Source organism: Ostrinia furnacalis, unplaced genomic scaffold, assembly GCF_004193835.3.
Source record: "Ostrinia furnacalis isolate ACB-3 unplaced genomic scaffold, ASM419383v2 OfSCF0484, whole genome shotgun sequence".
Taxonomy (NCBI): domain Eukaryota; kingdom Metazoa; phylum Arthropoda; class Insecta; order Lepidoptera; family Crambidae; genus Ostrinia; species Ostrinia furnacalis.
Window position 1 is genome coordinate 3,452 of NW_021130723.1, and position 26,330 is coordinate 29,781.

The 26,330-nt window shown below is 39.1% G+C and overlaps 3 protein-coding genes and 1 long non-coding RNA gene across 7 annotated transcripts; 2 read left to right on the forward strand and 2 right to left on the reverse strand.

The window, feature by feature from the left end:
- On the forward strand, positions 1-26,226 carry LOC114366012 (uncharacterized protein ZK1073.1). 4 transcript variants are annotated; one of them, XR_003656991.1, is made up of 8 exons: positions 1-53; positions 2,861-2,924; positions 3,294-3,411; positions 15,708-16,029; positions 17,215-17,336; positions 18,363-18,525; positions 23,531-23,767; positions 25,497-26,226. XR_003656991.1 is itself a non-coding variant. In XM_028322772.1 (8 exons), exons 3-8 carry the CDS (start codon positions 3,329-3,331, stop codon positions 25,443-25,445), a joined length of 882 nt encoding a protein of 293 aa, XP_028178573.1. In that variant the 5' UTR covers positions 1-53; positions 2,861-2,924; positions 3,294-3,328; the 3' UTR covers positions 25,446-26,120. The 4 variants fall into 4 exon arrangements, 3 of the variants coding, with proteins under 3 accessions (XP_028178573.1, XP_028178571.1, XP_028178572.1); XM_028322772.1 differs by having other exon boundaries at positions 15,708-15,990; positions 23,531-23,615; positions 25,300-26,120; XM_028322770.1 differs by lacking the exon at positions 25,497-26,226 and having other exon boundaries at positions 23,531-23,883.
- Positions 4,445-20,322, reverse strand: LOC114366014 (uncharacterized). The gene is made up of 3 exons (XR_003656992.1): positions 20,312-20,322; positions 15,127-15,129; positions 4,445-5,066 (listed from the first exon to the last, which is right to left on the reverse strand). It is a non-coding gene; the product is annotated as an uncharacterized LOC114366014 (long non-coding RNA).
- On the reverse strand, positions 5,066-8,283 carry LOC114366013 (uncharacterized). The gene has a single exon (XM_028322774.1). The coding sequence runs from the start codon at positions 8,250-8,252 to the stop codon at positions 7,536-7,538; it is 717 nt and encodes a 238-aa protein (XP_028178575.1). The 5' UTR covers positions 8,253-8,283; the 3' UTR covers positions 5,066-7,535.
- On the forward strand, positions 20,859-22,386 carry LOC114366011 (retinol dehydrogenase 13-like). The gene has a single exon (XM_028322769.1). The coding sequence runs from the start codon at positions 21,136-21,138 to the stop codon at positions 22,201-22,203; it is 1,068 nt and encodes a 355-aa protein (XP_028178570.1). The 5' UTR covers positions 20,859-21,135; the 3' UTR covers positions 22,204-22,386.
- Positions 26,227-26,330: the final 104 nt, after the last annotated feature.

Consider the following 26,330-nt stretch of genomic DNA (forward strand, 5'->3'; position numbering starts at 1 on the left):
AGAAATATGTCGTCAGCACGGATCGGAGCGGGGACATTCATGTCCACGTGCAGGTGAGAGATAAACATTACCTTTTTATTGTTTTGTCAAAGAAACGTATCGAGATTTGAGATACGTAATCCTTTATTTAACTGTTTGGTTGTCCTTTCTTTGGCTCTTATTGATTGTAATTGCCAAATCTGATGCAAGCTTTTCAATAAGAATTGGGGATTTACTTCATTGCTTACAAAGATAAGTACTTCTGAGCAATGAGAATAAAATAAAATACTATTATTGCAAATGTTAATTAAACCAAACAGTTTTAAATGGATAATTTTTTCAACCTTCTAAGTTTCAATATTTTCAATTAGGTGTTTTTTTTAAATTGTTTATAATAATAATTTTCAGTCAAACACATCTGTGTTTTTTTTTTCACTATGAGGAAGCTCTTGGCCTGTATCTCATCTGTATACTACAAGACTGAAGTTTACCATGCTCTAAATATAGATTCTGCACAGTCGTACTGTTTTCAGTCCCATTGATTTCCCATCCAACAGATACGAGCAAACCTTTTTTGGGAAATGTTTCTTTTTATCTCGTTAGCTTAGTTTCCCTATCGCAGTGTTAAGTTTCAAACAAATTGGATTCCATTGTATAGGGTATCTATGCGTTGGTGAAAACAGCGTGTTTGATGCGCAATGCCCTTGTGTGGCTTTACTAAGCAACAAAATCTACTTTTATGCGGGTAAACCAATTTTGTTTATGTTTTTTTTTATAATAGTGTTGTCTCGCCAAAGTCTAGCCACTGAATTTTTAAATCTTAGATGAAATATCTAATATATCTTAGATGAGCCTCAGATTGCGTGCAAGTGTGCAAAACTTTACAAATCAATGTCCATGTGCCTTAAATACGAGTACCTAGTCCATAATTTCCTTTACATTATGAAACCGTTCGAAAAAAGCCATTCTGTTAATTTCCACCTGAAAACTATGTATATCAACAGTCTAGTCGATGCTGAAAACTTTTTTAAAACTCAATTGTTGATGTTTTTATAACAAATAGTAACAGAATATGCATGCCCTTAGGTAAGAATCCACTTTTTGTTTGAGAATATAATCCAGAATCCGTAGTTACCTTTTGGTAGGAATATTTGCTTGACATCAAATGGCGGTGAAGTGCTAAGGTAATATTATAGCTCCCGTCTTGGGGCACTCTCAGCGTAATAAAGAGGCAGTGCAAATAAGAATTTATTTGCTTTTTATTATCCTGAAAGTTGTTATTGTTACGTGGCTTGCATTTTCATGGTTTAGATTACCCACATGCCAACATTTTTAAACAAAGGGGTTTGAAAAAATTTCATCCTTGAACGAATAACTATACTTTTATTAGCTCTGTTATAAAACCATTTCAAACAGATTTGTGCTGTGTTGTCCGTATTTTATATGTATTTGAGATGCGACTTTCTGTTTGCATGCTTCTAACAGGGGATCATTCCAAAACACGGTCAGGTAAGTCCTACTCTTTGATTAAAACGAAATAAAAATGTTTTCATTTTTGTTCCAAGATTTAGCATATTACTAGGTTGGTAAGAAGGTAAGATTGTTCTTGTGTTCTCGCGTTCTCATTCATTTCTCTTCTAAAAGTATTTATAAATATGTAACGATGCATTAATAAGAACGCGCTATTACTGAGGAGGCGTAGAGTCATGCGACGATGTCGAGTTGCTTTAAAATCTTGTTTCATAGCACAATCCAATTAATTCTCCATCGTCTGGCTTCCATCTACGTAAATGTATTGGATACTAATATATTTACAAGCAAGCTAATGGCAATATTTCCCCGTGATGGCTGTACCTACCACAGCTGCACAGAAATACAGACCCTACGTTGACAGGTGTTGAATTTTCTTACATAGATACGAAAAACATTACCAGTGATTCCTGGATAATGTTATAAGTAAAAATATCCAAAATTAATGATTTGTTTTAGAAAACTCTACAAGTACTTACTAAAGTACCTGTACTATTACTTATTCTGTGCTAAAGGTAACAATTAATTTTCTTCTTTATAATATTCTCTATGATAATATATTTGCACCTATTTTTACGGGCCTAAAGCCGACGGGATTAAATGTGATTGGGCCAGTACCTATGTTTTCATTTCACACATACGAGTAGGTAGTTTAGGGTTAAGCAGAAGAATAACCTCGTTGCTGTCAAGGGACTTACAAAATTAGATCCAGAACATTAAAGTAAAAAATATCTTCACAGAGGAAAAGCTACAATATTCTTTACTTTATAGAGGACGTGGGTAAATCAAGTTTTTTCTTTTTTCAAAAACTGTAACTGCGACACATCCCGTTCGTCCCGGGCAGTTTCTCTGTGTAAGTGACAAGCGAAGGATGTGCAGTCCCACATCCGTCTTCCGCCTCATTATAGTGTGGAAGCAGGCGGCCATTGTGCTCAGCTGTCCCGCGATATCTTTGTTTCTTTGCATTTTATTGGTCCTACTTACTTTTTTCTAGAACAATCTTGTCATGCCAGGCATCGCGATTTGCATTCGATTATAATGATTTGCCTATGATCGTACTCATGCTACGGTTAGAACTTTTGGCAGGAGCACTGAATTTTTTTATGGTTCTACCAGGTAGAACTAAACAGTAGAAAAACCAGCAACGTATGGTTTTGATACGGGACTACTCCCACCTCTCGTTTCCACCGTTGCAACTCCTGTGCAGCCAGGATCTACAGCTTGACCGCAAATAAAAACATAATTATGGTTTTGATAGTAAATTTTCTGATACTCTAAATTGTTTGCTGAAACACTACACTGAATAACGATAAAAGTATCGAGTAATTAAGCGAAACCTTACCAATTTCAGGGCGATCTCAGCCAGCAAGACAAGCGATGCGTGTTCCTCACCGTCCACGACCTTGGAACTAACCGTGAGTAAACATTTTATTAGCAAACTAACTACAATGTCTTCATTATTATGTGAGACTTATAGAACGACAGAAAAGAATAGACGAAGCTACATCAAGACGACCGGTCTGACGTGATACTTGATGTAATGGACTACAACGCCAGCTTCAGTTGCGGGTTCGAATCCCGCAAAAGGCAAATGCTAAAGGGATGAGCACGATCTATCATTATCGATTTAGATATAGAAACCCCGATCTAGAAAAATGGAAATCGAAGCGAATACCAAAGAGTAAATTGCGACTCCTAGACCGCACATAAGGAAATGTTTAGTACGATCCAAGATTATCCTACCTGCTACAAATCAACTGATTTGTCTTATTTACCCTCCGCAGACTCGTCCCTGGTGGACTTTGTGACCAGCCCGGCCATGAGCGAGATCAAGGAGCGGTCCTGCTTCATCCACGTGGACGTGCCGGGCCACGAGGAGAACTCGCCTGACCTGCCTGATTCGTAAGTACACTTATGGTTTATGGTTTTAGATATTTATTTTTCTAAAAGAATACAATTATATTCACTTATAAGAAAAATACAGAATACACTTTATAATAAATAAGCAGCAAGTGCACGCAACAGACAAGCTCGTTTCATTTATGTACACATCACATTAACATAGTATACTCCGGGACCCTTTCGAACCAGGGTCCAATTGGTTGGATACACAGATTATCAAGCATTTTACTCTATTGTTTTCAGTTTGGTTATGAAATGGTGGGAATGAATTAACCTGATTTTCCGAAAAGAAATAAAATAATGTATCGAGTGAGAGTTAAATCAGTAATCGGTTCGATTGGTACTTAAGAGCGTTTACGTCTAGCGTGGCATGTCAAGTTTAGGTAATTTCGATGCTAGTTTTATTCACACTAAAATAATTATGACTGTGTGCGTGTTCTAACGCTCTATAGTCGAACCAAAATACTTTGATCCACCATCGTAAAAGTGTGCCAGGCTGTCAAGTGACAGCTCAAGGAATCTATAAAATCTTCAAATCTTCCAACACCGACTCCATAATTATAAATAATGGTATACATTAGTCCTAATCAATAATAAATACGTAAATTCTTTATCAAATAGTAAATTATCAAAGGTTTTTTACTATTTTGAGAATATTTTATACAGCCTATGTTCAGCAGAAAAAAATTTGAATTTTAATGGTGAGAGATTTTGTCAAATCTTTTCTATTCAAAACAAACTTTTCCTGTTTACTATTCTTTTTTTTATCCGGAAAATGCATAACATTTCATACCCACCAGCTGCGGGGGCAGCTAGTGGGTTATGTGGGGTTCTTCCTACCAGAAGGTGGGTAGCCCCTACACCCACTAAAAACCTGACTGTTTCTGCCATGATCCATATGAGTGATATGAGGGAACGCGGGACATCGCCATTGGCTGTTGCCTGTAGCATTCGTCCTTAGCCGCCACCAGACACCTCCATGTCTAGCGACCGAGGCCTGTTAGGAAGGGACAGTTGGAGACCATAACGTTGTTTGAGAGTTAATAACGAGTATTTATCCAAAAGTGATTGATATGAGGCCCATACCTTTACAGATTGGTAATTTAGATTAAGTAGATATTTACGTTGTAAGGTTTCAAGTTGATCACTGTATTTATTGTAAAATGGGTTCCAAACACATGTAGCATACTCCACCTGAGGTCTTACGAGTGATTTGTATAGTAACAGGTGAGTACTTAGCTTCTTGAAAGAACTGCAGGTACGTCTCAGAAATCCAAACATTTGAAAACCCCTAGCAGTGATGTAGTCTACGTGAGCATCAAAATGCAATTTAGAGTCGAAGAGTACACCTAAATCTTTGATTAAAGAGACTCGTTCCAGAGGAGTGTTACAAAGCACATAGTCATATTGAATGGAGTTGATTTTTTTAGTGAAGGATATAACTTTGCATTTAGGTATGCTCAAGTGAAGTTTATTGGCTGAACAGTAAGCAGTTAGTCGGTCCAGGTCCTCCTGTAATTTGACACTATCGTCAATGCAAGTTATTTTACGAAACACCTTAAGATCGTCTGCGTATAATAAAAAGTTACTGTGTCTAAAACAGGTGTTTATATCATTAATGAAGAGTACAAAGAGTAGAGGACCCAGGATCGATCCTTGCGCCACACCAGAGGTCACGCTGACCACATCTGAGCTGAACCCTTGGACAACAACCCTCTGAGTTCTATTTTTAACATAGGAGGTAATCCAACGGAGCAGACTTCCACGGATACCGTTATATGCAATTTTTTGTAAGAGTAATGTATGGTCCACCTTGTCAAAAGCCTTGCAAAAATCTGTGTAAATTGTATCAACTTGCTGTCTATTATCCATATTTTCAAACAAGGAATTTGAATACAAAATTAGGTTACTTACTGTTGAACGATTTCGAACGAATCCATGCTGTTCGGGGATGATAGTATTGTGTAGGGTGGGATAGATTGCCTTATGAACCAGCTTCTCCAAGACTTTTGACAAGGTAGACAACAAGGAAATTGGCCTATAGTTGGTAACATCGTGTTTGGCACCACCTTTATATACAGGAATAACATTAGCAGTCTTCCACGCTTGAGGCACAATTCCTTCCTTCAGACTACGATTAAATAAATGAAACACTGGAGTACTGATAGACTTAGCGGTATGTTTTAGGAAGAAAGCAGGTAGGCCATCCGGCCCAGGACCCTTCGCAACATCCAAGCATTTGAGGGAAGAAACTATATTTTCTTTAGTAAGAATCAAGTCGGAGAGAATTATTTGATTATTGGTTGGAGACACAAAGTTAACCGAAGCACTGGTATCTGTAGGTTCGTATACTGAGCTGAAAAAATTTGAAAATAATTTACATACATTTTCAGGTCCATTGCCAACCTCGTTACTAAATGACATTGTGTCAGGTACGCCACTGTTCTTCTTGTTGCTCTTAACAAAGGACCAGAATTTTTTTATGTCATTTCGCAAGGAAGTTTCGATGTAATTAAGATAATTACTGTAGCATTCAACTGAAAGTGACTTGAATCTTTTACGATATAGGGAGAATTGCTCATAGTCTGTTATGTTTTTGTATTTTTTATATTTTATCCAGGCTTTTCCCTTGTTTTTAAAAACGTGTATCAAGGGGCGAGAGAACCAAGCCGGATACTCATTAGATTTAACTGGGCGACTTGGAACATGGGCTTTTATAATTTTGTAAATAATCTCATAGAAAGTGTCGACTGCAGAATCCAAAGAAACGCTATCCAAAACAGAGGTCCAGTCCACTAAGTCAATGTCGCTATTAATAGCGGAGAAATCAGCCTCGATGAAGTGATACCTAGGAACAGAGCTACGTGGCATGGGCTTAAGAATAGATTTAAACGGAATAATGGCTAAAAAGGGAGGATGGAAGTTATCTATAGGGACCAAAGGAATGGGCACGGGTTCACATGAGCATAAAACGGTAGATACTAACAAATCCAAGGTACGATTCTGGTGATTTTTAATATTGTTATATTGCTTACAGTTTAAAGTTGAGAGAAAATTCAGAACTAAAATATCAAGTGAAGAACTGTGACTGTGAATACGAGGCATTAGCGCAGGCCCAACCGAGTCGGTCCATTCGATATGCGGTAGGTTAAAATCGCCAATTATGTAAATATCATTAGAAGCAGGGGAAAGTAATTCGTTTTCAAGCAAGTTAAATAAGGATTGGTAGTTATCCAGTGTCTGGCTAGGAGGAACGTACACTCCACATACAGTCTGATATTCATTGCTAGTCTTGGAATGTAGCTTTAAAAGTACATAATCGACATTGTGTGGCATTTTATAATAACAACCGTCGTGGTAAAGCGTAGTCGTTAGTTCAGTCCGGGTTACGGACAGTCCACGCCGCACAGCTACCAATATACCTCCACCGTCACACTTCCCGCTCAACACACGATTTCTGTCGCACCGGTAAACAACATACCGGGAGTCAATGAATTCGCCATCGCCGATTTCGGGGACTAACCATGTCTCTGATAGAATTATAACATCGTAGCACTCCGCCATAATATTGTTGTAAAGAGTATTTAATTTAGTTCTAAGACCCCTGCAGTTTTGATAATACAATGCTAAATTATTAGCCATTGCTCTGAGTGGAAATACTAAATATTACTGAAGGAACCTCAATAGTAAGATATCCTGTGCTACAAATACAGTGAAATCGAAAGTAATGCAATAATTTTCTTATAGTAAGTAGTGACGAAATAAAATTTGGGTGGACAAAATATCTTTCCCAAGTGATGTATAGTGCAATAAAATAAGTAAAATGCATTAATAAATCATAATAATATGTATCCTTAAAGAAGTATACTTTTAAAAAAGCAAACCAGTGCGATTTATCATATATTTCAACATGAAAATAAGCGGCGGTCAGTCTAAGAAAATAGTGAATACCTGCGGTCCCAGTCAGCGCGCAGAGCACTGCGACGTATAGAGAACTCAAACACAACACAACATATGCAACATAATAATACGGTGACAAGTGAAGTGTATCGTTAAATACAGCACTATTACACTCACGTTTGGCGAACAATGAATGCACAAACATTAAAAAAAACAATGTAACACTAATGTAAATGGGAATTGGGCTTAAGTTTAGATAAGTCTTTTTCTGTGCGGATAGCGAAGGCAGGAGTAGTGACGTCGGCCCTGACCAGGATAACTCCATGTTTGATCCAGGCAAATTTGAATCCCGCTTCACGGGCGAGATCTCGGGCTTTACGAAAAAGTTTTTTACTATTTAGTGTCAAGTGTTCATTGATGTAAATCTTCCGTGAAGGACCTTGAATATTTAACTGTTCTGATTCGAGCCCTTTATTCAAGCGTGTGGCAGAGATGAAGTTGTCCCGGGTGATTTGACTAGCAAATTTGACAACTATGTTCTTTGGACGAGTAATATTCGGGCTGCTTTGCGGCACACGATGGATGTTGACGATGTCACGTGTAGACATTGGCAGTTTGATGACCTGAGCGATATTCTCAATGATTGAGATTAAGTTCTCTCCTCGTTTCTCAGGCAGATTACTAATTTCGAGGTTACAGTTGCGCGCTCTCTGTTCCATGCTCTCAAGTTTTGCCTCCAGGTCAGCTATCCGAGGTTCATTTGACTCCATTTTTTTCTCAAATGCCTGGACTCGGTTCCTAACATCTATTGTGTTCTTTTCGAGATTGTCATATTTATCGCTTAGGAATCGGACAGAGGTTTTAACTTCTTCGAATTCTTTCAATAATCTAGAAAGCGTTGCATCGTGCTTCCCGAACCATTTCTCCATCATAGTCGACATACTCTCTTGGAATGCCTTAAATTCTTGTCGGAGCTCGAATTCTTGACCTTTCCGGAGCGTAACGTCCGGAGCGTTGTTGTTAGACAACGAAGATGTGGATCGAGTTTGTCCAGTAGATGGTTGATCATTCGTTGCTTAAAGACCAGACTTCTTCAAACAGAACGCGTACTTAGCGCGCGTTAGGGCGTTAGCCTGACGTCGCGCTGTAGCGCCAAATTGTGTTGTTAAATTGTGCATAGTTTCATGACAAACATAGCGCTGGCGCTAGCTAGCAATACGCAACGGTATGTCGCGACGTTAGGTTGACGCTCTACGCCGCGTAAGTACACGTTTTAATTGGCGAAGCCTTTAAGGTTGGTTCCCTAGCAGTGCGCATTATTAAAGATGTAGCATATTAGTTAGATTTTTAGTTTTAGTCATTACTTTTGAAGCATCCTAATAATGCACAAATAATCCCTATTTGCCCTGGTGCACAACCCGACCAGGTGGGCAATTAAAGGGAGCATATGCCCGGCACCTGAGCGGCCACTTTTCATCCGGGACGCGACAGCCGGATATAAGCGCCAATACCGGGACTTTGCAAATCGGGATCAAGAGCAGGGTGACCAGGGCTTAGGAATGTAGAGGACGATTCGGGATAAGTAGAGACAATCAAATCTAAATGCGAGCGCCAAGTTAGGAGAAGTCCATTTAGTTTGCAAATCATTTATTATTAGATAGGTTTTTTTTGCCATAAGCAAATAGATTTTTAGAAACCACCTTAAAATTAAAAATTCACACATTATTATGCAGTTAAAATTTTTGGTTCACAGTTTTTCATCAATCTTTTGCCAGATAGGAGTATTTAATTGTAGATTTTCACGCACTGCCCTGCTCGCACTAGGATTTACCTGTCACTTGAAGGAAGAAGTTAATAAGCATATTTCACTATAAAAACTAACCAAGGGACAACTAAGTACATACGTGAAAGCAAACCCACTGTTATTACGGGGAAAGTATCGACAAGAAACACAGCAATTACATTTTACAATACGACACGGGCAGCGTTTGCGCATACAATATGCGTTTAGTTTCACTCAATTAAAGATCTTCTTACTTCGACTACTGCTCGTAGTAGTGGGTAATGCTGACATTGACCGTGGGAACTCAATTACACGTCTTTTCCTCCATAAACGATGTAAGTAAGTATAAACGATACGTTTCTTTCCTATTTTTATTTCTAGTCGAACACTGAGTAAAATTAATGAAAGCTTATAAGGAAAAAACTTATGAGGAATTAGGATATTGTACTTTGTTGTGTAGGCTGTTCTGAAACCCTACTAGTGGCAGGCTTTAATAGGCGTCTGTCATAACATGACGGACATTCCCTCCGGGAAGCGGAATCGCATTTCACTGGGTAATTCTAGCTTATAATATCCGACCCAATGCAGAAATTACTACTAACACTACCATATTAATACTGCACAAAAAGATCACTTCATAAAAGTCATACCAGTAATTTTCTGCAGTGCTTTTAAAAGGCGCTTTTTCAGCTGGTAATTTGATAGTTACAGAGGTATAGTAAGATTTGGGTGACCCATTCCATGATTCGGAAATAAATTTTAAACAGAGTGGAAAAATATTACGCAAAAAAAAACAGGACGAAAACTAAAACTTTATTCACAAAATCATGGTGACCCTACCCCTATATTGGTCAATTATCGCTGAGCTTTTCATCGCTTGATCGCGAATTTATTTCCACACGGGTAGCTGCGGTTTCCTATTGGCTAGGTAGGTTACCCGGTTAATGCAGTGAGTTTTCAAAATTAGATTATTGCTCATTCGTCTCAGGGACATGAACATTTTTGAGGATAATATGACTGAGTAATGAAAATGGATTATTATGTCAACGAAAACGACGACGCGCGACGGGTATAAGAATAAAACTTTCCTAGTATCTATTTGTTGTTGTTGCTTATGATGTCAGCTATAGTCGAGGTTGCTGGTGTTTTACAAATAACCCTATAAGAGAGAAAAAGTTGCAGTCACAATTTTATTACAATCTACCTTATTTACTTACATGATTATACACGCTGCGCTTATCCAAGTTTTCAAGATGCGGTCTCCATTCAAGAACACCATAAGTGTAATCTTTTAGGTTTTACGGTAAATGATGAGATAGTGGAGAGACTGGGAGAAGTCTCGGGACATATTGCATTTAAAGATAATTACCGTTAAAATAGTAAGACACGGGTCTTACGGTTATTAATGAGTTACATTATGTACTCACGGCTTGACGTTTCGACTGCGATGCTGCAGCCGTGGTCACAAGCAGACTGTCTGCAATTAAGACCCGTGTCCTACTATTTTCATTGAAATGGAACGTGAAAGTTTAAAATCTTAATTACCGTTAATAACCCACTCAACTTACTACGTGATTAACTTCTACTTTATACTATAAAACCAGGTGAAATACACCCAATTCGTTTTACAACCTAGCAAGGTCAAGTGGAGCCCTTTGGATCGTAAATATTCGCCTCGCCGGAGTCCTCAGTCCCTCTTGCATGACAAGAATCCTAAGACGTTTTTAACATTCCGCCGAGGCATGCATGAGGACTGTTTATGAGTTTGTTGCCTCGGATGTGGGTGTGACCCTGGAGTGGAACGTCATCCGTGACATGATACGATCATTTGGATTCTGGCAGGTTATAACAGAAAAGATATAAATCATAGATTTAGGTCAGCGGTCAACATAGGCGCGCGAAACCCTCAGGCATCCTCAGGTAACTCGAAAAAATCAAAGTCAATAAAGTCAAAATTTCTTTATTTGTACTTACAAATCGTCAAATATTTTGCTCTTAAGGAGCCTCTACATGTCTCATAATATTTTTACCTTACCAGCGCTTCGAGACCAACATTGGCAATTGCTGAGAAGAAGCGCCGCAAACTCAGTCACCACTGTCTGCCGGTTGATATATCTTCTTGAGCTACGTAAAAATATTAATATTAAGCAAGGTAGTCATAGTATTTTTTAAATTTATAGTAGGGGTAGCAAGCAACTGTCTACCCAATTGACTGTACCAATTTTCCTTCAAGTGGACGACAATTTAGAAACTAAAATGGAGCCCAACACTCGATATATAAGCATAGAAAGAAAGAAAAAAAGAAAAAGTATTTATTCAATGTAAGTACAAAATAAAATAGCAAATAGATATAATAAAACCAAACAGTAAGGTACATGCACCAAAATGGCATCTGCATAGATCTTGAAATTGCTGGAAAAACAATATTTAGTTGGATCTTACTTACTTACCTGGTGATCAAATCTTTATTTATTGACTTAATGACTTTAAAATGCATAAAAACTTGTGTAAATATCTCAAGTAGTTTCTAATTGAATTGATTTTCTTAAATTGTCAACAACATTATAAATGACTAATCCCGGATGCAGTCATGTGATGTAGTTTATCTCTTTCTTTATTTTACTATCGTAACCTGCGTCAAAGATATTAGAATAAATTGTCTTGCCTATTTTCCTTAATCCTTAAAGCACACTTAATGATAAATTTCATCAAAAATATTAATTATACTTAATGGCAATTTTATAGTTGTTCGTTTACGACATAGCATACTTAATTAAGCACGTGTACTTATACAATATAACTAAACATGAAAAATAGATCTATAAATTACTTATTTAATTAATGTTATGGCTGGCAGTGGAATGCTATAATCAATTCAAAAGCAAATCAAATCAAGCAACATAATATGCAAAAAGAAAATAACATAATTTCTAGATTTTTACATAGTAAAAGACTAAAAACACCATTACCTATGTTTTTAATTTCCAACCCAGTTCATGCATTACACATCATTTTATTAATCTGCAATTAGCGAAACCACTTGCCCGTCACGTTGCGCCGTGCCAGCCGGTGCCTTGCGCGTGCGCAACGTGCACAAACATACGGCCGTCTCGCTCGCACTCGTTGCAGACGCGCTTGGAACTGCACCTGTCTCTCTTCCCCGCGCACCTGCGTACATTTGTCCTTGACCGAGGTTTTTTATTGTTATGGAATTTTCGAACATCAATGTTTATTCCAAGAATGTTTGTTTGTTTTTATGGCAGATTTAAGGCTAATTTAAGATTGTTTTTATGAGGATGTTTGTCAATTTGGCTAGGCAAGTCATTTTCAATGCATCCTTGATGAGTTGTATTATTAAAGACTGTTTTTGTCCATCGTCTATCTTTCAATAGGTATTAAGTAAGTTAATTTAACTTAGGTGCTTTTTAATGGTTTATACATAGTCCCTATAAAAAAGATGTAGCAAGTAACGAGTTACTTCCAAGCTTGATTAGGACATTAAGTCTTAGTTGTTACAGCCCACATTATAGAATAAAGAATAGCTTCAAAACGCTGGAGCATTATAATGGGGATGTTGCCTGGGTCAAAAAGCAAGTGTTTTAATTAGTCCGTCAGTTAACNGGGATACACAAAAGGTGGCGAGCGCTGCACGGAGCGAGCGAGGCAACTTGTTTACTACGTCACTGACACACACGCACGGAGCTCGAGACGGCACGCACAGCCGGTTTGCGCCAGCGCTTGCGACGGAATCTACGTAGAAAATAACGTATCAATTGTTATATATTATAATGTGAATAAAAGCTTCGTGGAAGAATTAGGCATCTAGACTTGCACAAAATTACCAGCACAAAAGTTTCGTGGAAAAACTACGCAACTGAACTTGCACTACGACACCCACCAAATAATATCCTAAAATAAGTATGCAACAATNTGTGTGTAGATAGAAATTAAGTCAGCAGTAGCAGCAGTAGGTATCTATAGTATCCACCTACTGGAAACATATCTACGGTACCTATGTAAAGTGCGACAGTTCATTCAAATCGTTAGGCCCAGAACAGACGGTGAAACGCAACTGCAACGAAACTGCAACTTTCTGATGATTCTGATGAATGAAACTGAAAGTTTCAAGCTGCTCGCGTCATGTGTGGTCTCTCAACGGACGCTATGGCAGAAACTTAGATGCAACTCAAAAGTAACTAGCAGTTGCAGTTTCGTTGCAGTTGCGTTTCACCGTCTGTTCTGGGCCTTAGTGTTGTATAGGGACTTTTAGCGAGATAGCTTCATGGTAATCAATGCACATCAAACAAAGATATCATAGATTTAGGGATCCTTTTCGAATTAGAAAAGATATAAATAACTATTTTTTCCGACTCCTATAGTATTGTACCTACATATCAAATGATGATGGAAAATGCGAAAAAGTGGCTAATACATAAAATATACAAATTACACGTACCTATGTATGTACAATATTTTTTAAGTGTTTTTAGTCGAAGAGGAATAAGAAGTTTATTTATTATATTTTTTTTATTTCCTACTGATACATAGTCGTTATTATTATTTTTATATTCTAATTATTGTCTATTTTCGGATAAACTTTTATGGAAAATATCCACACTTTTTGAGAAAATCTATTAAATAAACCACAGTAAGAAGTTAAATTTTTACACGTTATATTGAATTATTTGTTTGAACCAAAGATTTATATTAAAAAATAATTTATTGGTAGTTTTATGAAGTCTCATTTAATTCTATATTTATGTATATTATATGCACTATATTATAGGTTAGGTATAATAAAAGATTTGTTTTAATATAAGTACTATTTAAGTGATTTTATTATGTTTTTATTTGTTAGTTATTTCTAATAGTTTTATAAATGCGTCTAGTGCTAATAAGCGAGAATAGTTAGTATGATGCAAATTATACATGTTAATAATAATTAATAATGAATAATAAAATAGAGTTGTCGATAATTTGATATTTTATTTAATATAAAATATAAGTGGATGATGTATGCATATGTTTTATATGCACATAAGTAATAGGTATGTACCTACCTATATTCTTCATTCATTAAAATTACTAAACAGAATTTGATGAAATCTTTTTTTTTATTACGATTTTGAAATAAAAATACAATACCTATAGTCTTTTTCACGTAAGATGATCCGTATGACACTTCAAGGTTATCCATATTACGCATACTAAATATGCAGAATATTTTTGAAAAAATATTTGTATTTTATTAGCAATATAATAAAAAAAAATAACTACCTTGTCTTGAAATATATGGTAAAATCTGAGTCTATTGATTATATTTTAATTAAATACCATGTAAAAATATTTTTTATTTAATGTACGAAATGTGTGAAACGGAATACATTTAGTGCTGGGGTATTTCTTGTATAATAAAATCGATTATTTACGTGGTTCATTAATCGATTGAAGTGAATACTTAGTTATTAAAAACATCACAAAAATCAACTATATTTTTCGATTATCGACTTTAATAAACGCATTAAAAATATATTAATAGTTTTTAATTTAAAGAAACAGAACCAGTACTTTTTAGGAATCGTTTTTTTGAACACGAACCATGAAAGGACATTGTCAGAAACCGCCTTAGATTCCTGGGCACAGCAGTAAAGTATCAAAATTAATCTCTTACTTTTTGAATACTTAAATATTAATTAGATTGTAACGGACACTTGAGGATTAAAAAATGAAATAATAAAAGTATTTTATATGTATTCCATAATACTATGACGACATCCGGACATTTTAGGGCGTGGCCTGCTCCATATCCTATGAAGTTCCATAATTTGTGTCGATAAAATCTATGTAAAATCGGCACAAGGCAATGCCGTACTTCATTNATCAGTGCAATGTTACAAAATGTATTTTTTTTATTTAATAGAAATAATAATGGCAGGTTGAACCAACAAGAAGGTTTTAGTTTATCAATCATAAAAATTTTCTTGACAAGATAAATGTCAAACAACTTTAATCTGAATAATTTTGAACTTTACTGACTAACAGTTAAAGATTATTTTGTCTATCTCGAGATTATTCTGTAACATAGTTTCAAAAGGTAATAATATGTGCTCGCGATTCGTTGAAGGAATCAATTTGAAAACTGACGAACCTTTTCATTCCGCGACTGTACACATCACATTAACATAGTATACTCCGGGACCCTTTCGAACCAGGGTCCAATTGGTTGGATACACAGATTATCAAGCATTTGACTCTATTGTTTTCAGTTTGGTTATCAAATGTTGGGAATGAATTAACCTAATTTTCCGAAAACAAATAAAATCATGTATCGAGCGAGAGTTAAATCAGTAATCGGTTCGATTGGTACTTAAAGCATCTCATAAAATTTGACCTTGTTTTAGAATGCAGTTCACTGTATCGTGTGGTAATTGGCTGTAGTTCATTGTAGTTTTTAGTCTCTGCCATTGTCTTGAATGGCCTGAAACTAATCATTTAGATTCACACACATTCGTCACATCCACACTAAAGACATTTTGTAAAGTTACTTTATTTTGGTTAAACTAAACATGAGATATAGCCTACTTTTTACCTTTACTTCGTCAACGTTTTCCAGATATCAATTCCCATCCCTCCAAACGTTAGGAGAAGATCTGATCACGGTCCTGGACTTCCTTCACGTTCGCTACGCCGTGGGCTTGGGAGAAGGCGCAGGCGCCAACGTCCTCGCTCGCTGTGGCCTGGCCCACCCTCGGAGGCTCCTCGGCTTGATCCTGGTCAACTGCACAGCATCCACATCATCCGTGGCTGATGCGTTCCGAAGCAGGTTCTCCAGATGGAAGGGAGCGGACATCTCGCAGTCGGAGGAGGACTTCCTGATCTACCACAAGTTCGGACACGTGAGTTTAGAGCCAGAGCCCGTATATTACGCCTACCAGGTATCTTCTTCTTTGTTTTGTATACTAACCTGATACTAATATACATTGCGGAGCCGCAGTCTTTCAAGAAAATGTTTGGGAATTTTCTTCTAAAATCACGTATGAAAAAAATGGCGGGAAACGTCTTTATTTACCTATCACTGCATTACAAATAAATTATTTGAATTTGTTGTCACCACAGGCGTAAATAAAATATGTTATGCCATGAATGCAACCAACCACTTACCAACTGGTAAGAAATGTAATGAACTGCTATAGCTTTTTATCCTATTTTAAAAAACAAGGCTTCAACTTTATTTTTTTGTGTGTTACTACTTTTCCTAGAGGCATTTCTTGTAGTGTTACTAACTTACTAACCACTATACCTTTTGTGCTTATTAGAACTCTACCTTTATTAGATACATTAGACTTCTTCTTTCCATTATTTTCTGTTAGTTTGTGTGGTTGTTGTGAATAACATCTATGTACATAAATAAGTTTTTGCATTTGCTTGTGCTTTTAAATGACTTTTTCATAGTTCCTAGTTACTGTCTCTATTCTGCTTATGTTTCTTGATTTATTTAAGTAGGTACCTAATGTAAATAGTATCTGTGTTCAGTATAATTACGTCATGGTAGGAAGACTCAGGAGTAAATAAATATGGGTACTTGTACTCATAATGATCTGAGGAAGACCCAACTTGGGGCCCATGCACACCAAGTTTTTATCAGGCGCTGTAGACGCGCGTTTTATGTTAATGGAACGCGCTGTGTACGCAAGTACAGAGTGTACAGCAATCTTTAGCAGTACAGCAAATGCGTCATAGTAAACGTGCATCTACAGCCGCGTATCCATTAGAGGCAGCCTCGGGCCGAGCGACAAAATGTAGCTAGATCCGTGCCTACGGAATTGCCCTCGCAACGAGTCATGCCTTCAGGTTAATGCAGTGTCTCCAATTCCATTAGTCCACACCGGGCGCATAGGACATCTTGCTCATCCTGCTCTTGTGTGAGCAGGATGACAAGCATGGCTCGCGAGCCCATGCGCCCATTGTGGACGCAGCTATTTGAGTAGTCACTCGATCTTGATTCTTGCCAAACTTGCCTCTAGTGGAGATCCAGCTTACGGCGCCTGAAAAGAAGTGGTGTGCATGGGCCCATAATACGCGTTATATTGTCTTATGCTATATCGCACACGTCTCCGCAGCAAATGTCAAGCGACGCGTGCGAGGCGGCTGAGCGCGAGCGAATGCTCGCCGAATACCGCTCGCGGCTGCGCGGGAACCTCAACACGCACAACATCAAGCAGTATGTGCGCGCCTTCATCAAGTGAGTGTAAAGTTTTTTAAAAGAGTGCTTGTTCACCTAGTAAGTTATATCCTTTTAAGAGAGCTCATAAAGTAAGCATAAAGTTATTCATCGTTTGAAGGTGCCATTAAACTCACCCCAATACGCATAACATCAAGCAGTCAAGTAAGCGTAATTGATGTTATCTTTATAAGATTACCACTTACTGATAGTTTACGTGGGATACCAAGGCGGAGCGGGTGCACAGCGAAGACGTCACAGATTCGAAATGTTTTTGCCGTGAATAGTAAAATTGACGAGCTGTTTGGAATTTAATCATTGACACTGTTGGTTACCCACTATTTATTTGACATTTAATTGACATATTAATTCTATTTGTATTATTAATTGGACATGATTTGTATTTCTTTCATAATGATACTATAATAAAATAAAACGACTGTCTTCTTTGAAAGCAAGAACACGAGTGAATTTATTCATAGATAAATCAGATACAAGGAAACATAGACAAAAAAGGTTTGGATTATTGTTTAAGATATTTTACAACAGATACTGTAAAATTGATTATTATTAATATGAAAATGTATTGAAATTTTTACATTTAATGAACATTATAAATTTTCTTATTCTTATTACAGTTTTTTTTTTTCAAAAAAGAAGCACAGCTCCTAGAAATGCGTGTCGTATCACCCAATTAGGTGCAGGCAGGCGAGCAGGCGTTATATAAAATTGAAGAACTGCATAACATTTAATTGACACTGGACAAATTACTAGACATGATTTGTAATATTTATTATTGATTCTGCAATTGAGTGTAATTAATAACAAAGAACCTCTATTGACATGTAGGTAATGAATATTTTTTTTTAATCCACAATGAGGAAGCTCTTAGCCTGTATCTCACCTGATAGTAAGTGATGATCAGGCCGAAGGTGAAAGCAAGCTTCACCCGGAATCCTCAACCACAGAGGAACTGGCTATCTTACCTCTAACTGCCGGAACACAACAGTGCTGTTAACATTAATTCTTATTCTAATTCCCTTTCAGCCGCAAGGACTTGATCCTCAAGGGCTGTCAACCTGACATTCTGCTGTTAACGGGCGCGCTCAGTCCATACGGCAGCGTGGTCGAGAAGATGTACAAGGAGCTCGACAAGGAGAAAGTCACCATCCTCAAGATGGAGCGGGTCGGAGACGTGCTGGCTGAGGCTGTGAGTAACTAACATCCTTCCAGCAAGGACCTGGTCCTTAAAGCCTGCCAGCCCGACATTCTGCTGCTAACGGGTGCACTCAGTCCATACGGCAGCGTNATTAGACCCCGATTACTATACATATAGAATTAAAATACTCATCAATACAAAACGAACGAGCCCAAACTCGATATAATACCTGGTCCTCAAAGGCTGTCAACCTGATATCCTGCTGCTGACAGGCGAGCTCAGTCCATACGGCAGCGTGGTCGAAAAGATGTACAAGGAGCTCGACAAGGAGAAAATCATTAAGTCCGCCACAGTGCATTGTTACTTTGTGTGCTGAAGTTTAAATAAATAAATAAAAAATCACCATCCTCAAGATGGAGCGGGTCGGAGACGTGCTGGCTGAGGCTGTGAGTAACTAACATCCTTCCAACCGCAAGGACTTGATAACCGATTGTAGTTTTTATTACTTAGGCATAAGAATTGCTATTGTTCGAATGTTTATGTCCCAGAAAGTAGATAAGTGATGACCAATCGTGCACAGTGGAAGACAAAGAATACAAAAATAGATAAAATTATGTACTTTAGTATAGGTGGTCATTAGCGATCATCATCATCATCATCATTTCAGCCATAGGACGTCCACTGCTGAACATAGGCCTCCTCTAATGCTTTCCACGTTGATCGATTGGTACCTACAAGGTGGACTGACGACATCGTAAAGGTAGCAGGGAAGCGCTAGATGCAGGCTGCTACCAATCGATCATAAGCAATAGTGTATTGTAATTTGCAAATTAATAGCCGCATCTACATAATTCTGTATTCTGTAAAGAAAAAATTAGATTCAACATTATCTATCTAATTACTAGCTACAGCTCTTGGTTCTGGATATTATAAAAGCAAAGAGCAGACAACGAGTGTTCTCATTATCATAAACAGGATAAAATCTCTCAGTAACAATGTAAATAATCATTCTGCAGTCAATCAACGAGAAAAACATTACTATGCAAGCATTTTCCTCCCAATCTTAGTTGATAACTTACCCATTGACCCCATAATTACGCTCTGCCTACCACTGCGCCTCGTGTCTGTTGCTGCTTATTAAGCATTTCCAGTTCACGATGCAGTTGCAATCATCCGTCCGCTATTACAGAAGCGAAAGTAAAAGTAAGAGTGCGCCAGTCGTTGCGTCGCTGGTGCGGACCGCGCTCGCGTCGATGTTAACTAAAACATTTTACTTNGAAGTGTTAAAGATTATTTTCTATAACTCGAGATTATTCTGTAACATAGTTTCAAAAGGTAATATGTGCTCGCGATTCGTTGAAGGAATCAATTTGAAAACTGACGAACCTTTTCATTCCGTGACTGTACAAGGAGCTCGACAAGGAGAAAGTCACCATCCTCAAGACGGAGCGGGTCGGAGACGTGCTGGCTGAGGCTGTGAGTAACTAGCATCCTTCCAGCAAGGACCTGGTCCTCAAGGGCTGTCAACCTGACATTCTGCTGTTAACGGGCGCGCTCAGTCCATACGGCAGTGTGGTCGAGAAGATGTACAAAGAGCTCGACAAGGAGAAAGTCACCATCCTCAAGATGGAGCGGGTCGGAGACGTGCTGGCTGAGGCTGTGAGTAACCAAACGATCTTCCAGGAACTTCACTATCGATAATAGTTTTTATTACCTACTCCTAAGAATTGCTATTGTAAAAATGTTAATGTCGCAGTTTGGGGGAGACCTATATTCAGCAGAGGACGTCCTGTGGCTGAAATGATAATGTCACAGAAAGTAAATCGACGAAGAATACAAATAGATGAAATTGTATACTCATGGGCATCCATGCGGAACATCATAGTATTGTAGGTCATTAGCGACACGTTAATACGCCTATTGTTGTAAAATTAAATTTTCAAATGGCTACTACATCATTTTGTGGCGTGGGCAGGCCTCCTACTAGGTGGACCGACGATCTGGTAAAGGTCGCGGGAAGAGCCTGGATGCGGGCATTTTGAACTAGTAAAACAAAATTAGATTTGATTTTTTTAATGCATAACAAGGCAGTTATTTGACCACAATAGCACCTGATGTTAAGTGGGATGCAGTCTAGAATGGTACATATCTGCCCTGTAATTGAATCCGTTTAATACTTTAATAGGTATAGCCAGAATTAAGAGCAATGATCAGACAACGAGTGTACTCATCATCATTAACAGGATAAAATCTCTCAGTAACAATGTTATTAATAGCACGATTAAATTAAAATAATCATTCTGCAGTCAATCAACGAGAAAATCATCTATGCAAGCATTTTCCTCCTAATCTTAGTTGATAACTTACCCAATGACCCCATGATTACGCTCTGCCTACCACTGCGCCTCGTGTCTGTAGCTGCTTATTAAGCATTTCCAGTTCACGATGCAGTTGCAATCATCCGTCCGCTATTACAGAATGCCGCGAAAGTAAAAGTAAGAGTGCGCCAGTCGTTGCGTCGCCGGTGCGGACCGCGCTCGCGTCGATGTTAACTAAAACGTTTTACTTGCAATCTCTTCTTAAACTTATGTTAACTCTCAACATAATAGGATATCCGTGGCCACCGTTTAAACTGCGTCGGCTCAGTGAAGTGTCGTGACCATGACATATCCTCTCAAGATGAGAACTTCAACTAAAATCCAGTGCGTCTGTTACGGACTCTTAATCTTAGCACTGTACTACAAACCGTACATAGTTTACGTCCTCCTCCAAATCGTTATGGTCGGGGGCATGGTAGTTGGACTTTATCAGAAGAATACAAACTTAATGTGCAAATCCAAGAAGTCGTTGATCGGCAGAACAGCGATAGTCACCGGAGGCACAACCGGGATGGGCTTGGAGATAGCAGCTGACTTCGCGCATCGAGGAGCCAAAGTTATAATAGCGTGCCCTTTCAAAGACGAGGGTCTGCATGCTAAGAAGCTTATCGAAAGAAGTTCTGGCAGCGATAAGATAATTTTTAAATTACTAGATCTGTCATCTTTTACATCAATACGCCGGTTCGCAGCGGATATATTAGAAACGGAGGACAGATTGGACCTTCTGATCAATAACGCCGGGGTGGGCGTCCCGGATGACTTCCTGACGGCCGACGGGCTGCCCTTCATCATACAAGTGAACTACTTCGGCACGTTCCTGCTGACTGTGTTACTCCTGCCGCTTCTGAAGAAGACCGGTGCACCATCAGAACCGAGTAGGATAGTGAATACAGCCTCCATCCTCCACAAGTTTGGGAAGGTGGATTTCGAGAAGTGGCATAAGGTCGACAATAATTACTCCAAAATGCGGAAGTACGGGACGAGCAAATTGGCTTTGGTGATGTTTACCCGCGAGCTGAGTGTTAGGCTGAAGGATTCAAACGTGATCGTGAACGTTGTTGATCCTGGTGCGGTGGGGACTGCGATATTCAAGAGTTCTGGGCGAAACTGGGGTACTTTCTTCGCTTTCATGATAGGGATTCTATTTAAACATCCCTGGGAGGGCGCTCAGACGGCCTTGTATGTCTCGCTGAGCTCCACGGTGGGCAAGATGAGCGGGAAGTACTTCAAAAACCTGAAGGTGGCTCTTCCGGCAGCCGCAGCTAACAATGAGGAGGTTTCAAAACGCCTTTGGGACGAAACAGTGAACCTCGTAAAGTTGAAAGACGAGGAGTTGTGTTGCATATCGTGATGTGTACAAGGTTTGCAATGTTGAGTAGGATACTAATGTATTACAAGGTTCGTGATTCCTGTCTGTGTAATATTTACACGTTAATGAAGTGGTTTGAAGTGTAATTGATACAGGATTTTTATGTAAGTCCTAATTAACCAGAACGAAGACACCTATTAAAAATACAATATTAATGAATGGACATAACTACTGTACAATAATAAAATATAATATTTTAATAAACTGTTCGGGTATAAAGCAGTTTTTATTTTTATTTCCAATATCCTTTCTAATATAAACGAGAATTATACCTACTCTGAATTATTGTAATGTATCTTGACAACAGAGTCGCACTTTTTAGTAGTTACCCGATTTATGTGTAGGTATAATTCGCCATTTGCGTCTGGTGAATCAGATAGCATTGTGCAACGGAGACTAAATGACATGAAGATGATGATTAAAGACCTACGAGTATAATTAGTATGCTTCTAGCAAAGTTTTATATCTTTCTCGAATTTGACTCGCCGTAAGGGTTTTGAATAAAACATTCTCACCCTTTTATTACAAAAAGTTATATTCGCGTTGATCACTAGATATTGATATTTAGTATGGAAATGTCATTTGAAACCAGTTTTCATCGCACGTTTAACTTTTTGTAATAAGGCCTACCTACTAGGTTTTCTTCCCTTCATGGTAGACAGATGACCTCATAAAAGTAGCAAGAAGGCGCTGGATGCAGGCCGCTGCCAACCGGTAATCTGGGAATCATTGGGGGAGGCCTGTGTTCAGCAGTGGACGTCCTATGGATGATATTGCAGGAAGGCGCTAGATGCAGGCCGCTGCCAACCGGCCAATCTGGGAATCATTGGGGGAGGCCTATGTTCAGCAGTGGACGTCCTATGGTTGAGATTACAGGAAGGCGCTGGATGCAGGCCGCTGCCAACCGGCTAAGTTGGAAGAGCAGTCGCCCGGCAAGCGAAAGGTCATGGGTTCGATTCCCGCCTTAGGCAGTTCGATTTTTTCAAGTTGTTTATATAAAATTTTATTTGGAATTCATTAGGGCTTAGGCCCAGAACAGACGGTGAAACTGGTGAAACGCAACTGCAACGAAACTGCAACTGCTAGTTACTTTTGAGTTGCATATAAGTTTCTGCCATAGCGTCCGTTGAGAGACCACACATGACGCGACCAGTTTGAAACTTTCAGTTTCAGTTTCATTCATCAGAAAGTTGCAGTGTCGTTGCAGTTGCGTTTCACCGTCTGATCTGGGCCTTGGGCTTAAAGTTTAGTGGTGGATGTCTTTGCTGACCATAAAGATGATGATGAGTTTTCTTCCTTTTTTCAACAGCCAGCCAAAGTGGCGCAATCGCTGCTGCTCTTCTGCCAAGGGCAGGGCCTGCTGACGTCACTTCCACCGCCGGGTGTGGAGCGGCGTATGTCCCGCGCCATGTCCATGGAAGAATACGACAAGCCAAACATCCGGCGGCTGTCGCTGACGCCGGCCGCCGACTCGCCGCCGCCGCGCAAACTTTAGGCACGCATCGCCGCTCTGCCGGAGTAGCGAGGACGGAGCGGTGGATGATAGGTACCGAAACGGTTGAATTCGTAAAGCCTGGTCCGTGAGCACGTAGAATTTTGTCCAATGACCCCAAGCTACCCATCCTTATCGCTCGCGCGTAATTATGTTGCTGTTGCGCTCGCACACTCACTGCGGGCGCCCGTTGCTCACNTAATAATCCCAACTAATATTATAAATGCGAAAGTAACTCTGTCTGTCTGTCTGTCTGTCTGTCTGTCTGTCTGTCTGTTACGCTTTCCCGCTTAAACCTCGCAACCGATTTTGATGAAATTTGGCATAGAGATAGTTTGAGTCCCGGGAAAGAACATAGGATAGTTTTTATCCCGGTTTTTGAAACAGGGACGCGCGCGATAAAGTTTTTCTGTGACGGACAAAATTCCACGCGGGCGAAGCCGCGGGCGGAAAGCTAGTAAAATATAATCTTTTAATAAAGTGTTTGTGTATATTATTTTTATTTCCAATACCTTTTCTATAAAAGAAAATTATACCTACTTTAAATTATTGTAATGTATCCTGAAAACAGAGTCCCACTTTTAAGTCACTAGGTAGTAGATTTTCTTTACCCGATTTATGTGTTTAATCCGCCATTTGCGTCTGGTGAATCAGATAGGATTGTGCAACGGAGACTAATGACATGTTTTCTCGAATTTGACTTGCCGCGCCGCCGTGTGGGTTTTGAATAAGTAAAACATTCTCACCCTTATTACAAAAAGTTATATTTGCGTTGATCACTGGATATTGATATTTAGTATGGAAATGTCATTTGAAACCAGTTTTCATCGCACGTTTAACTTTTTGTAATAAGGCCTACCTACTAGGTTTTCTTTCCTTTATGGTAGACAGATGGCCTCATAAAAGTAACAAGAAGGTGCTGGATGCAGGCCGCTGCCAACTGGCTAATCTAGGAATCATTGGGGGAGGCCGATGTTCAGCAGTGGACGTCCTATGGATGATATTGCAGGAAGGCGCTGGATGCAGGCCGCTGCCAACCAGCTAATATGGATATCATTGGGGGAGGCCTGTGTTCAGCAGTGGACGTCCTATGGCTGAGATTGCAGGAAGGCGCTAGATGCAGGCCGCTGCCAACCGGCTAAGTTGGAAGAGCAGTCGCCCGGCAAACGAAAGGTCATGGGTTCGATTCCCGCCTTAGGCAGTTCGATTTTATCAAGTTGTTTATTTAAAATTTCATTTGGAATTCATTAGGGCTTAGGCCCAGAACAGACGGTGAAACTGGTGAAACGCAACTGCAACAAAACTGCAACTGCTAGTTACTTTTGAGTTGCATCGAAGTTTCTGCCATAGCGTCCGTTGAGAGACCACATGACGCGACCAGTTTGATACTTTCAGTTTCAGTTTCATTCATCAGAATCATCAGAAAGTTGCAGTGTCGTTGCAGTCGCGTTTCACCGTCTGATCTGGGCCTTAGGCTTAAAGTTCAGTGGTGGATGTCTTTGCTGATCATAAAGATGATGATGAGTTTTCTTCCTTTTTTCTACAGCCAGCCAAAGTGGCGCAATCGCTGCTGCTCTTCTGCCAAGGGCAGGGCCTGCTGACGTCACTTCCGCCGCCGGGTGTGGAACGGCGTATGTCCCGCGCTATGTCGATGGAGGAATACGACAAGCCAAACATTCGGCGGCTGTCGCTGACGCCGGCCGCCGACTCGCCGCCGCCGCGCAAGCTTTAGGCACGAGTCGCCGCTCTGCCGGAGTAGCGAGGACGGAGCGGTGGATGATAGGTACCGAAACGATTGAATCGTAGTAGATGTTGCAAAAATATATTGAAAATCAGAGGTACAGTGTAGAGTAGTATCAAAAGCATTCTAGTTGTTGGCAATACGCCGCTGTTTTTTAATTTATTACAAAGAATTTAATGGGTGACTATAACTAAAGCCTGGTCCGTGAGCACGTAGAATCTCGTCCAATGACCCCAAGCTACCCATCCTTATCGCTCGCGCGTAATTATGTTGCTGTTGCGCTCGCACACTCACTGCGGGCGTCCGTTGCACAGTCGCGACAGCAATATAATTACACACGAGTGATAAGCAAAATTCTACGTGCTCACGGACCAGGCTTTAGTAGATGTTGCAAAAATATATTCAGAATCGATGGAAAAATGTAGAGTAGTATCAAAAGCATTCTAGTTATTGGCAATACGCCGCTGTTTTTTAATTTAACACAAAGAATTTAATGGGTAACTATACCTATAAATAAACATTCATCAAAACCAAAGGGAAAATCGTAAAATAATAATTTACCTTCCCGTACAAACTTCGGTAGCCAACTGTTAACTTTGTAAGGAAGGCAAAATTTTTTATGATTAGATTGTTTTTAAGAGTGTAGTCACCTATTTTTAGTTTTTGGACTAGGTAATATTAAAAAACAACGGTGTATATTCGATAGTAGTTACCAACATGTTTGATGTACTAGCGGTGATGGTAATAGAGGAAAGATTTTGGGATTTTACAATCAGTATGCATGTAGATACCAATTTAAATGATTATATCACAATGATTATACATCTAGGTAATTGATGTGTGTANTATAATAAAAAAAAAATAACTACCTTGTCT